General features: G+C 45.8%; 2 protein-coding genes across 2 annotated transcripts; one reads left to right on the plus strand and one right to left on the minus strand.

Annotated features, from left to right (window-relative positions):
- Window positions 1-3,623: 3,623 nt before the first annotated feature.
- LOC127338329 (CASP-like protein 1C1-1) lies at window positions 3,624-4,651 on the plus strand. Its single transcript, XM_051364491.2, has 3 exons — window positions 3,624-3,915; window positions 3,995-4,100; window positions 4,200-4,651. Exons 1-3 carry the CDS (start codon window positions 3,650-3,652, stop codon window positions 4,413-4,415), a joined length of 588 nt encoding a protein of 195 aa, XP_051220451.1. The 5' UTR covers window positions 3,624-3,649; the 3' UTR covers window positions 4,416-4,651.
- A 754-nt stretch (window positions 4,652-5,405) lies between these two features.
- Window positions 5,406-8,075, minus strand: LOC127342098 (small ribosomal subunit protein uS8my). Its single transcript, XM_051368039.1, has 3 exons — window positions 7,828-8,075; window positions 6,682-6,842; window positions 5,406-5,767 (listed from the first exon to the last, which is right to left on the minus strand). The coding sequence occupies exons 1-3, from the start codon at window positions 7,955-7,957 to the stop codon at window positions 5,669-5,671; spliced, it is 390 nt and encodes a 129-aa protein (XP_051223999.1). The 5' UTR covers window positions 7,958-8,075; the 3' UTR covers window positions 5,406-5,668.
- Between the last annotated feature and the right edge of the window lie 5,585 nt (window positions 8,076-13,660).

Raw genomic sequence — 13,660 nt, forward strand, 5'->3', positions numbered from 1 at the left:
ACACACGTTCTCTGACATGTCTGACCTCCTGCCGCGTACGGTTATTCCCGTCACAATGCACCGGGCCGTCTGGGCTTTGGGCTTGGACCTAGCCATCATGGATCCATGACGGGATTTTCTAACCGTCAGTATGGCCATCTGTGACGCGAGATCCGCCACGGTCCTGCAAACCGTCAGGATCACATGTCTGTGACGCATTTTTGACATTCACCAACGAACTAAAATCGTTATAGACTAGCCAAATATTACTAGTGTGCTCGGTGGCGTGCTGTGACGTGATGGGCGCTGTGGCGCTCGCCGTGGCCTGCCCTGGCCTGGCGCTGCCCTGGCCTGGCTCGTGCCGCTGTGGCCACCATGGCTGCGTCTGCAAGCTGCTCCGCCGAGGTACGTGCTCCTCCCCTCTCTCTCACTTGCTCCACCTCGTCTTCTTCCTCTGGATGCACTGGCATCCATTGCTTTGGTGTACTGGGCTTGCCAATACACCAGCATTCATACTCCTGCTGCTGTGTTGTGCTCCTGACTATCCTATGCCATGGCTAGAGTTGCTGCTGCTAGCCATGCTCTAGCTGCTGCTGTTGCTGTGCTCATGCTCATGTTGTTCTATCCTAGCTGTTGCTATTACTGTGCTCCTGCTCATGATGTTCTACTGCTGCTACTGTAACTATGCTCATGTATGTGCTGCTGCTGTGATGCTCATGGTCTTGCCATGCTGCTATAGCTGTTGTTGTTCTACTGTCTAATCCTATTTATCCATATATGATGTCCCTAGCTAATTGTTGTGTGCAATTCTTTTTTGTGCAAGTGCCAGTGATGCATGCTATGATTTGCTGAGCTCCACTTGTGTTTCCTAATGTAATAGTACATCATTCCCTCTTTGATGTGCTTCTGGACACAATTATAAAAGATGATTAATATGTTGTATTATCATCTGGTGTTACTTGCAGTTACTACTGCTCGTGTTGGTGACCTTGGATGATCATGTGATCATCATATGCTTAATGTATTCATATACACTTGTTTATATGATGCTTTTGCTTATCTCTGAAGCTCCTCACCAAGTGCTGGTGGTTGATGTTGCTTGTAAAAGCATGACTGTGGGCTTGGGTGCTCTCTGTGATGAGCATCTGTGTAGGCTACTATTGTTACTTGTGCTTGTCAGTGAAGCTTTGCTTCCTATTTCTGAAAAAGGGATGAACTGCATGATGCAGTGGTGATTTCCTATGTCTTTGTGCAAGTTTTGGATGGAAACCAACCATTGTTGGCACCTCCACTTGTTATTGAACTCTCAGAAGTGATGATATATCTGTCTGGCTGGCTTGTGTGTGTTGATAGGTAGCTGTTGTGACCCTAGCAGTGAATTTCTTGCTAGATATGGTTGCTCCTACCACTTGGATGCTTTCTGTGCAATGATACTGGTAGTCAATCATTTGATTCTAGTACCAATTGATGTTGAAATCATATAGACATATAAATGTCTATTTTTCTGATGGTTTAGCTAGATATATGCTGCTAGGTGAGTCTGGTTAGGCTAGCACTGGATCAAATCCATGCTGGATACTTTTGGTTGCCTCTGTGGTGATTCACTTGGTATAACCAATGTCCTCTAGGATTTGTTTTACTGGCCTCTCCCTATTTTGCCAGCATCATATGGTCTAGGACCAAATGATGACACAATCAGGGTAGCCCTACCCTATGGCTTGGGTGTGTTATGCATATGCTTTGTAATATGAGCAAAACCATTGCTTGCTCATGATTCTGTGGTATACCTCACTTCAGCTCCTAGATAATTGTTGATGTAGAGGTTTTGCTTCTGCTGTTGTGATGCTGGTGATGTGCTTGTCCTTCTCCTCCCTGGCTTGTGATCTGCTGTGAGCTTACTACACCATTTCTGCTCAATAGTGGCCTGTTCTTGGTGGAATAGGCTCTGGATGGTCTATGCTACTTTGTTGTTCTTGTTGTTCTTCACCTTCTAGTGCTTGTGTCGATGAACATTAGGGTTTGAACCTGAAAAGCTTTTATACCCCCTTGTGCTATGCTCTCTGATCGACAACAAGGCTATTCAGTTTGGTGACTAGCCTAAGTGGCTGTGTGTTGTTGACCATGCAATGATCCCTGTGAGCTGTGTGCTTCACTTGGTTTGGGGCTTGTTCCCTAGAATTGGATCAGCTCGGCTGTTGCAAGCTTATCCTCTTATTTTGCATTTTTACTAACAGCCAAGTGGCTTTGCCACTTGGTTTAATGTGGTGCATTTGTGTTTCTTTGATTGCAGGTTTTGGAGAAGATCAATTCATCCAGAGAGATTCATCATGGTCAAGATGATGAACAGTAGTTAGGGCTTTAGTTATAGATTCTTGTAATTTTCTCTTTTTCATTTATTCCTTTTCCTTTTATTTGATTTGTTGTAATATTCATAAGAATATTGTAATTGACAATGTAATATGTGTGTTGATTAATAAAGATCAAGGTTTATCTAAATTGAGCTTTATATTTTATATTATACATTTATCTTTATCCTTTGTTGTTATTTGTATTACTTATTATTACTATTATTATATGATGTTTAATTCTATTTGAATTATTTGAGTTTGAATTTGAATTCAAACTCAATTCATTTTTCATGTTTGAATTTCACAAGTTGATAAGCAACTCATATGCAACCTAAATGCAAAGAGGTCATGTCGAAGTTTATCGCACTCTCGAAACCCTAAACCCTAAGTGGTGTCGAGAGAGAAACTTGTTCCCTCTTCAATGTATTATGCAATTAAGCGTGAAATTTCCGTAGATTTTATGATGCAATGCACACCCCTTCCTAAATCTACCCCGCAATTGTCTGTAATCCTGGGATGTTACCCATGTTGACCAAGAATTTGTAGACAATTATAGACGATACTCACCCCTATGTACCTCGCTATGGCGGAACTCCTTGGTCCAAAAGTATGGCGGACATTTGTTTGTTTAGGATGATTTAGAGCATTTTCTGAGCTTTTTTACACGCGAGAAGCATTTTCGATAGTATGCGATGTGGTGTTCTGTACTTGTGGACTTTATGCTCAAATTTCAGGAGCAATGTGAAATAAGTAGCAAAATTTCTAGGGCTTCGCCACAGGGAGTTCTTATGAACAGTTAGCTTAGATGGTTTATTCTATGCACAACCTAAACCCGTGTAGAAGGGGCCCAAATTGCTTGGTGGCAAAATTCATGTGGTTGATGCTTTTGCCTTGGTTTCAAAATAAAAGTTCAGTTGTACATGTGCCCTCTCGGTGCAATGTGCATCCCTTTTTTGATTTTTCGAACGATTAAGGAAACAAGTTCTCAAGTCGTAGAACTGGTGCTTTTACTCCATGACATGCCTACAGTAGCACACACTTTCTTTAGATGGAAGTAAGCACCCGTTCTGTTCCGTCTGTAACATCTCAATCCGCCACTTCCCATCATTCTTGAGGTTTGTTGAGTTCAAGTCTCAAGAACGAGGTAGTCTATCAATTTCATAATTTAAGGTAATAACAACCACGTTGACTGGAATAATATACCACGAACCACACCTAGTTGCAGACACGTAGTAGTTCGATCAAGTCCCTAGCTTTTTTTTTTTTTGAGGAAACGATCAAGTCCCTAGCTACGACGCCCTTCTTCACCTACTCCTTCCTGCATGAAACCGGGCCTATACCGAACATCACCATCTGTCAGCCTTCAACTTCAACAGTTCGCCTGCAGCCCCCTAAAACACCTAAACGCAACTCTCCGTAGCCCACAGAAAACCATGGCCAAAGCACGGCGGTTCGTCCCCGTTGTGCTCAGGGTCGCCACCGCCGCCGCCGCCGGCGTGGCGGCGATAGTCATGGCCACGAGCCACCAGACGGCCACCGTCTTCGGCTTGGAGGTGCAGGCCAAGTTCCAGTACCTGCAGTCCTTGATGTAAGTATATATCATCTATACATGTACTGCGCGTACGTCGTGCCAGCCAAGGTTAACGAAACGCCGCGTATCCTCGCAGCTTCTTCGTGGTCGCCAACGTCGTTGCCTGCGCCTACAACCTCCTCGTCCTCGTCGTGCCGACGGCGCCGAGCCCCGCCGCTAAGCTGGTGCTCGTGGCCGACGCGGTAAGTCCATAGTAGCACCACGTACGCCATCCATCTTTCAACTATCTCTGATTTAGCTCATTTTGTTTTGCTGTGTGGTTGCTGTCTGGTGAGCTGCAGATGCTCGGCATGTTGCTCACCGGCGCCGCCGCCGCGGCCGCTGCCACATCGGCCATCGGGAAGAACGGGAACAGCCGCGCCGGCTGGCAGCCGATCTGCGGGATAATGAGCACCTTCTGCGACCATGTCACGGGGGCTCTGGCCTGTGGCTTCGTTGCGGTCGCCCTCCACTTCCTCGTCCTTCTGTATTCCATTTACACCATGGACAGTAGTTAGACATATTTGCCTTTTATGTGTCCAGCATGAACAGAATAAACTTAAGTACTGCGCGCTGTCCCAGAAACCTACCATGAGAATCGAGAACTCCATTTTCTTGGAAATTTTAGACTTAAATTCTGCTACATAATGCTTTGGTACAACTAAAGCTTCATCGACATGGCATGTCAATATGAAGATGATTCTGTGAAATAAATCATGTTCTGTGGTGCTTGAGACAGCCAGTGTTCTCGTCACCGTGAGCTGGACAGGATCAATTTTTCATTTGATCGTGTATCGGGCAGAGTTAGTTGAGATGTCAGTATCTCGTTCTTGTTTAACTTTACATTGTTTTGTGTTGAGTCAACCGGAAGGATCGCAGAATCTCCCTTTACATTAACTAGCCAGGTGCAGTGTTCATGTCATGATACACAATCAAGGGCTCGTATTAGCATACCAACAGCTACCCTAAACAAATCAGTGGGATGGCCAAACATGTAGAGCCTGCTGCTGGATTCCATGTTCCATCAGCTCGTGCCACGGGTCACAAGTTTAATCACCAAAACAACCGTGAAGTATAACTACTGTTATTGACCAAATCACCAAAACAACCGTGAAGAATAACTACTGTCAGTCACTGATTAACCGAGGAAAACAGTGCAGCCATACAACACTTCATACTGCACCAAATTCCAGATCTTCAGGAGGTCAAGTAGAATGTCTCACGATTGTGCCTGAATCCTCTTCAAATCAACAATAACACATTTCACCATCCCACAACACAAGTTCTATTCATTCTTCTCACCTACCACCACCATAAAAGCTAAAGCACTGATTCAAAACATTTGCCGCATTCATCATTCATTCATTACCTACATGCATAAGCATGCACATATGCAAACGATCAGTGTAACATATACCTCAAGCAAAACCGTAAGCATATCCCAAATTAACAGTGTTTTCAATCCCCGGTACAGGCAGATTTTGAAAAAGACAAAATTCTCAGCAAGATAAAAGATGCCCCAACTAGGGTCTACTCGTTTATTTCCAAGTACAGGGGTGCATTACACCTACATAAATATCTGTCCTGGAGAAGGATTACACTTTTATGTTAGTGTCGTGAGACATACTTTTCACATGTAATCGCATATTTCTGTTGGTCATGACCAAAAAACAACAAGCTTAAAAATCCAAACAACATGAGTTCAGTCATAGCAGAAAGATAACAAGGCACACCCCACGGGCTGATTCAGCAAGAGATAATTATGTCCTTCTCAATGGAAGTAACCGAGGACCTGGCCACCTACATTCTGCCTAATTGCTTCTTCGTGATCTAAAACACCATTTGGAGTGGTCACCACAACATAGCCCCACTACACAGCAAACAAGACAAAGAAAGGAAATGCGTTAGAAATAACACAATATGTCTGCAAAACGAATAGAGAATGTTGTGTTTCCAAGTTTTACTATAGACATGTAAACTGTATATGAAGAATTTTCTATAAAATAAATAGCACAGAATTGAGTAGGACAAATAATCATTCAGAAGTTCTTTTATCACAAGTATGCAGAAGCTAGTTTAGCTAGAAAAGTTTGTCTTGACAAACACACTTACTCAAGAAAAAACTCCAGAGGTGTGACTGAAGGAGATCCAAATGAATAACACCAAGAACATTTAAGCTAGGTAACATTACCAGTTAATTGTTTAATATAATCTCCATGAGAATGTGTGCTTCCTCTCTAAGTCATCTATGAAATATGAGTAATCACATTTTGTGACGAAGTTAATTCAACATAAGTTAGAAAACCAAACAGGTGTCAACCTGAAAGAGATAACCGGTGAAGATTTTCACTCGCCTTGCTTTCCAAAAGAAATATTTGATCATGGACACTTGAAGAGTTATGCTGCATTCATCTATGCTTATATTCATTAAGTTACTAAAAAATCTGTCACAGTGACAGGTTGATAGATCTGTTGCCTCTGAAATACTACTGCCAAGAGATAAAATCTTCATGTTGACAGCAGAATTTGATTACATGTTTTCAGTAGTTTAGCTGATCCAGCCAATGCTTAGTTGATCATAGACGAATGTATATTTCATATTAAATATTCTATATTTTGTTACTGCAAATAGCAGAATAAGTTCAGCAATAGGCATTGAAAGTTCAAAACTAGCAAACTATGACACGCCATATCTTTCGCTTTCCCTCAATGCAAATCGCATTATCAAAATAGAAGAAACAAGATAGGAGGATATGAATGTTCAAAAATATCAAAAAGGGGTACCTGCCGTGTTGGAAGCATCCGAGTTCTGTATTTTTCTATTTCCGTAGCTCTGAGGTCCTGTCTGTAAGTAAGAGCTTTGCAGTCTTTAATCCTCCCCTGAAGTTCCACAGTAATTTTTCCCACCCTGTGTGGATCGAAGACCTCGAAATTTTTTATGTAACCTGATAGAAAATTTTAGAAGTCAATAGTATAATTTCAGGGAAAACAGGAACGTAAAGATACTTTTGCTAAAGTTAAAAATTGATTCAAATGATAGATGGTGGGTAAACATAAGGGACTAAACAACGCTACAGTCTACAAGTATGGGATATATATTTTCCTTTCCTTCCACATGCTGCAGCAAACTGAAAAAATGGAAAGGCAATCTACTACTCCAAATCTCTTATTTTCCACCTTTTCTCCATAAATAAAGGTGCATAATGCCTACACTACTAGGTACCATTCTTCTCCCTCTCTTAAAACAAGGATAGAGCTCACATATTAAAGAAGCAAGTTGATATAATCATGCAAATCCAACTCCTACACATAGTGGAGTAGATCCATACAATACTCCGCTACACCTTTCTGTCCTACCAAAAGACACTAAATTATGAGTGTTCACATAGCAACTCTTATTGATGATGTTCACCTCCGGGATACAAGCAATGAAACGATCTTCCGTATTTGTACCAAAAGTAATAGGTGCCATCCTAGCAGGTAGTCGGACAAAATAAGTACAACCAGATGCAGTACACAGTACCATTGGAGTGGGGTTGCTTGCAGATTCATGAAAGAGTTAAAAGCCACAGCAAAATTTCGCCTAAGGTATGGAGAACATAAAGTTACCAAATAGATATGTTGTCATCTGGTGAATATAACATGTTGAGTCAAACACTAATTCAGTGCTAACATACTTCATCTTCCAAACACCAGTTCGCGGATTCACACATTTAGCACTAACTGAATGTAAACAAATTATGTCACCATACACTCTGTCCATTTCGGAACAGGTATCAGCACATCGTATCGTCAGATGCTCCAGGGACGCAACCCTCGCGCTCTTCTTGGGCGTAAGAGGAGATAATGATGTAGTGCGAGGAGCGAAGAGGGATGTTTTCCGAAGAAGCGGCGTGATGGGAGTGGGGGGACACAGGGTGGGGTTCGTACCTCGGTGCTTCATGATGTTGAGGAAGGAGATCATGACGCCGGAGATGGGCTGGAGCTTCGCCGTCGCAAACCCGCGCCGCTCCGCGTTCACCATGGTGCGCAGCGCGTCGTTGAGGATCCTTCGCCCCATGGCTGGATCTCCTCGCCTCTTCTAGCCCTAGCTCGCTGCGCTCTCTGCCGTCTCTACCAAAGCCGCCGCCGGCGCTCGCGAACCAGAGGGATGGAAGCAGGGCACAAGGCAATGAGCATTGGTCGTGGGCCAGGCGTTAGGGCTCGTTTGGTTACAGCCCATCCCGGAGGTTTCCGCGTCGTTTCCCGGCCCAAAAAAACACGGGCCGAACTGGCCCCGGCCAATCCTCGTCTCGCTTGCGCTCTCTCGCGAAAGAGAGGCGGCGGCGCTGCCTCCAGCCTTGTTCCTCCGACGACCGACCGACCGACGACGGTGGTCCGGCAACAAAGGTTGCCCCCTTCACCACTTCTTACTATCCCTTGCATCCATTCCATTACCGCACTGTACCGATGATCTTGCTGCTCCAGATCCACGAGGTTCTACAGATCAACCTCGTTGCTGGAGGTCCACGAGCTTCTCCATATCAAGAAAAGTGAGAGGAGTTCTACTTCGGCTACTTGTCATTCTCAGATCACTGGTGAGAACATCAGCACAACCTCCTTACCCTTCTCTCCCAAATTTAGGATATTTCTATCTGCAATTATAGCAGTGATTTCCTTGTCTTGGTTTGCTATATGCGGGTGTTCTATTGTAGATCAGGAGCACATCTAGAGGGTTTCGACGAGAAGAAGTGCCTCCCGGGTCGCTCGCGCGAGCGGCTCCGGAGGCGACCGAAACCCTAGGAAACCACCGCCTTGCGTGCTCCCCTCGGCGGCCGCCGCTGCAAGGCCGGTGGCGGCGGCGGCGGCGCCCAGCCGCCCGGCCATCAAAGATGGAGGGTGCGCGCAAACACACCCTGGCCCCTCGTCTTTGCGTGGAGGCGGGCTACTGCGGGCTGTGCGAGGTGGGGCTGCGGCGGTGCACGGCGGTGCGGACCCGAGCTTGGTGGTGCGGCGGCGCTGGTTGTGCGCGTCGCTCTGGTTGCTTGGCCTCTGGTGTTGCGGCGTTGCTGCCTTGCGGCGGCGGCCAAGGCCCTATCTGGGCCCATCCGGGCCCGATCTTGGCCACCCGCCGGAGGTCGGAGCGATGGGAGGTGCTGGTGCAGAGGTGCGGAAGGTGCTGCGGGATGGGAGGTTGCCGCCGGCGTCGCTCGCGTGGCTCGATCGAGTTTTCGGGCCCGATCTGGGCCTGCCCAGGGCTGTAGCAGCAGCCGTGCTCAGCGCATGGAGTTGTCTGCACCTATGCCTGCTCCTTCGGCGTCTCTGATGTATGTGTTCCCAGCGGGTTGTGGTTGTTAGGCCGACAACGTTCAAGGGTTGTTCGGGGTGAAGCTGGAGGTGGTCGCCGTTTCCCTCGCCGGTGGCGAGTGCTGGCCTCTTGTGGGCGGAGTTCGGTTGTTGGTATCCTTGTCGCATCTATGGATTGCGGGGCTGATGGATGGGTTGGGAGAAATCCCTATGCTGCTGCAGGACGACGGTGACGCATGTGGACGCCGTTACCTTCTTGGAGGTGTCGTTTAAGCCCTTCCATCATGCCTCCTCCCGAGCAAATGGGGAAACCCTAGTACCAGTTCACTAGTGCAGGCAGCGGCGGCGCTATGGCGTCGCCCCTTCTTGGAGGCACTGTTCGGGTTGCTCGGGTTGCTCGTGGAGTCCCATGTTGGCATTTGGAGTCAAGGTCGGTCGCTGCAGGGAGTGTGGGCATCTTGGGCGCAAGGTACACGCGCATCACCATTCCTTCAACGGCGCTATCCTCAGGTCCGACCATGGTCTGATGTCCACTCGCCGACTTCTTCTAGGCACTTTGGGTGGGCGGTACGTTGATGTGTGCCACCCTGGAGCTAGGGTTTGCTTCAAGCAGTTTTGCTTCCAGTTGTGACGCGGTCTCGAGGTCCTGTTTCCCAGTCTGGTGCCTTCTTGGCCTATGGTTAGGTAAGGCGTGTGTGCTTGTCGTGTGTTTTCGGGTGTGTGTGGCTCGTCGTTTGGCTTCATGTGTAAGGGATCGATGTTGCTCCTTTTAAGCTTAATACAATGGCGCGCAACTCTCCTGCAGGTTCTCAAAAAAAATCTTTCTATTCTTAATAGGTAATCCTATTTCTCTTCACATGCAGCCTATCCACCTCATCAAATATCTTTGACCAATCCTAACTTGCCAAGTCATGCAAGCCTTACACCAGCATCATAAAGAAATTATGTTTATAGTATTATTATCTCTACTTTTCAACACCAAGTAACGTCACCCCCACCATTATGCAGCCATTGATCAGCGCTCAGTCTAGTATGGTCCGTTCCCCTTCAGCTCTCCTTACCTTCCCTAACATAGTCGTCCCATCAATCTAGACATTGAGTTGTGAGCCACATGCATGTAGCATGCAGTAACCTACGATGCTTACATACAGATGGTCTTCCTCCCTTCCTGCTAGTGAGTTACTGAAAGGACACAGATGTCACCTGGAGGGGGGTGAATAGGCAGTTTAAAACTTTTACGAGATGGGCTTAACAAATACGGAATAAAACTAGCGTTTACTTTGTCAAGCCCAAAGCCTATATACTATGGTTCACCTATGTGCACCAACAACTTATTCTAAGCAATGGTTCACCTATGTGCACCAACAACTTATGCTAAGCAATACAAGCAACTTATGTGATAACAAGATATATATAACTTCAAGCACGATGGCTATCACAAGGTAAAGTGCATAAGTAAAGAGCTCGGGTATAGAGATAACCGAGGCACGCGGGAGACGAAGATTTATCCCGAAGTTCACACTCTTGCGAGTGCTAATCTCCGTTGGACGGGTGCGGTGGCTTAGTGTTCCCGAACGCCACAAGAGGCTCACCTTGAGGTGTGGTTGCTCGATGCACACCAACGCCACAAAGGCCTCACCCCAAGATGCGGTACTCACACCACACACCGAACGCCACGAAGGCGCCTCACCTTATTCTCCGGTGACCCTCGCCACAAAGGCCTAGGTCACGGTTCCACTAAGGGATTTCCTTCGAGGCGGAAACCAGGCCTTACACAAAGATTGGGGCACACATCCACAACTTAATTGGAGGCTCCCAACAAATCGCCACAAAGGCCTAGAATCCGTCTAGGGTTCCAAGAACCCAAGAGTAACAACCTTCTTGTTTTCACCACCACGAATCACCGTGGAGAACTCAAACCTATGCACCAAATGCAATGGCAAGAACACCACAAAGATGCTCAAGTCCTTCTCTCTCAGATTCCAAAAAAGCTATTGGGGGAAAGAGAGGAAGAACAAAGAGGAGAACACAAAATTCTCCAAGATCTAGATCCCAAAGATTCACTCACAAAGAGATGATTTGGTTTGGTAAAAGTGTGGATCTAAATCTCCTCTCTCTTTTCCCTCAAAAGGGGGCAAGAATCATGGAGGGATAGAGAGATAGGGCAAGCTTCTCAAGATCAACAATGGAGGAGAGAGAGAGTGGAAGAAGCACCAGCCCAAGGAGGAAGAAGGGGGGGTATTTATACCCCCCAAGAAAATCGAGCCGTTGGGACAAATCGAGGGCTGGATTATCCGGTGTAAGTTAGGGCCGGATAATCCGGGCTCCCTGAAATATCCGGCCCTGGGAAAATCCGGGCAAAAGTCCGGCCAAAAATCCGGCCCCTATCCAGGGTATCACTGAGCCACTCGCCAGAAAGTCCTTAGCCAAATTTCAGGGGCCGGATATTTTGCAAATATCCGGCCCGGAAAATCCGGCTTGGTGATATAGACCTGCTACCTTGTAAAATCCAAAAGTTAAGATTGGTAGCTCCGAATCGAGTGAAACCAATTTTGTTGGAAAGAGGACGACAAGAGCTCACCCAACAAAAATATGGAAACTATTGGGGGTGATTTTCTATTATTTTTAGAGGTGCAACACCTCAACATGAGAAATCGAGAAAATCACCAAACTCGAAAACGTAACAAGTGATCTATGCGAAATCCGTTTTCGATGAACTAGAGTTTGTCATTAGAATAAGCACAAGCTCTAAAACATCACATGGATAAGATCCAAATAACAACCAAGAAAGATGATGCAAGGATGCAAAGGTTTGAGCTCTCTCCGAACGATACGATCGAGTTACTCACTCGAGAGCCCTCTTGATAGTGTGTCAAGTATAAATTGAAAAAGAACTAAAAATTGGGCAGCACCTAATCACCCCCTAGGTGCGGCATACGATCCATTCAATTGGTATTAGAGTCTCGGCTCTTATTTCGGGCTTAACCGCCTAAGAGTATGGCTGATGATGTGACTATGGAAGGGGCCGCAAAGCCGGCCTCCATGGAAGATCTCAAGTTGATAGAAACATCCTTGAGATCCTCCATGGAAGCTAATATGGAAAGTTTGAAGATATACTTTTCGGGGCTTCTAAAATCGGTCCTTCCCGCCATTCCTGTCATAGAGGAAAAGAAAAAGGACAAGGAATCTTTAGAAGAGGAAGATAATTCGGGATCACCCTCTACTATAAAGCCCTTGGATAGTGATCACTTAGACAAAATTAAAACCTCCAATTCTAGTCCTAAAGCGGGTGTCGATGAGAGCTACAATGACGTTCCTCCTCCTTTCCGCTCTCCCGATATCCCGGTTCCCCGCCCTCATATAAACAATAGGGGTGATCCACCCAAGTTTAATGTTGAAGATTTTAATAAGTGGCAATTTGAGTTTCGCTCTCATGTGTGCAGTGCCTCCAATGAGCTTTGGAGAATCATTGTTGAAGGTTTCAAGCCTTATAACCCCGACAAGTTGAATAGAAGAGAAGATGTTGATAACCAACTCAACTCCATTGCCTTGAACATGATTCAACATGTTGTGGGGACAAAGGACTTGGCTTATGTTCGGAACTTCAGCACTGCCAAGGAAGCTTGGGAGGTGCTGAGCGCGGAGTTGATGAAGGAGAATTTATGCGCAACGTTGAGTGGAACCCCAAGAGGAAGTTATGATGAGCACAGCAGGAAGTTTTTCCTCAGTAAGAAATCAAGGTTTATCGACCAGTAGGAGAAAAACGTTCTCTCTCGAGGTGTTGGGAACCAACTTGTGGCAGGGCGCACTGCCGGCGTCAGCATCAACGTGGAGACCTACACACAGACAACCAAGTACTTTGTCCCCAACTTTCAGCGAGGTTGTCAAGCTCATTGGTTTTGCTGAAAACAAAAGATTAAACGAACCGTGTGGAAAAAGAATTGTTTGCAGAGAACAGAACAGAAAAATGCTATAGAAGATTGCAATTAAAAGAAGAAGGACCGGGGTCCACAGTTCACTAGAGGCGCCTCCCCAATAAAATAAATATGCTGGGTAAACAAATTACAGATGGGGAATTGACAAACAGAGATTCTACGCTGATGGTTGGTGCAGAATACATGCTATGAAAGTATGCAGGCATTACAACAATATACATAGACCGTAATCCAACTGCATCTATGACTAATAATCCACCTTCAGGATTGCATTCGCGACACCCTCCAGTATTAAGTTGCAAGCAACGGACTATTGCTTTAAGCAATGTGTGTAAAGTAAACGATGAAACTACCCTTGAATAGAACACCGTTGTTTTCTCCCTAGTAGCAACAACACATCTACAACCATCGAGAACAAGGTCACTTCCCATGGGTAAATAGAGGCATGAACCCACTATCGAGCATAAATACTCCCTCTTGGAGTCACTAGCATCTACTTTGCCAGAGCATCTATTAGAAACGGAGAGCATGCAAGATCATAA

This window comes from Lolium perenne, chromosome 3 (assembly GCF_019359855.2).
Source record: "Lolium perenne isolate Kyuss_39 chromosome 3, Kyuss_2.0, whole genome shotgun sequence".
Classification (NCBI taxonomy): Eukaryota; Viridiplantae; Streptophyta; class Magnoliopsida; order Poales; family Poaceae; genus Lolium; species Lolium perenne.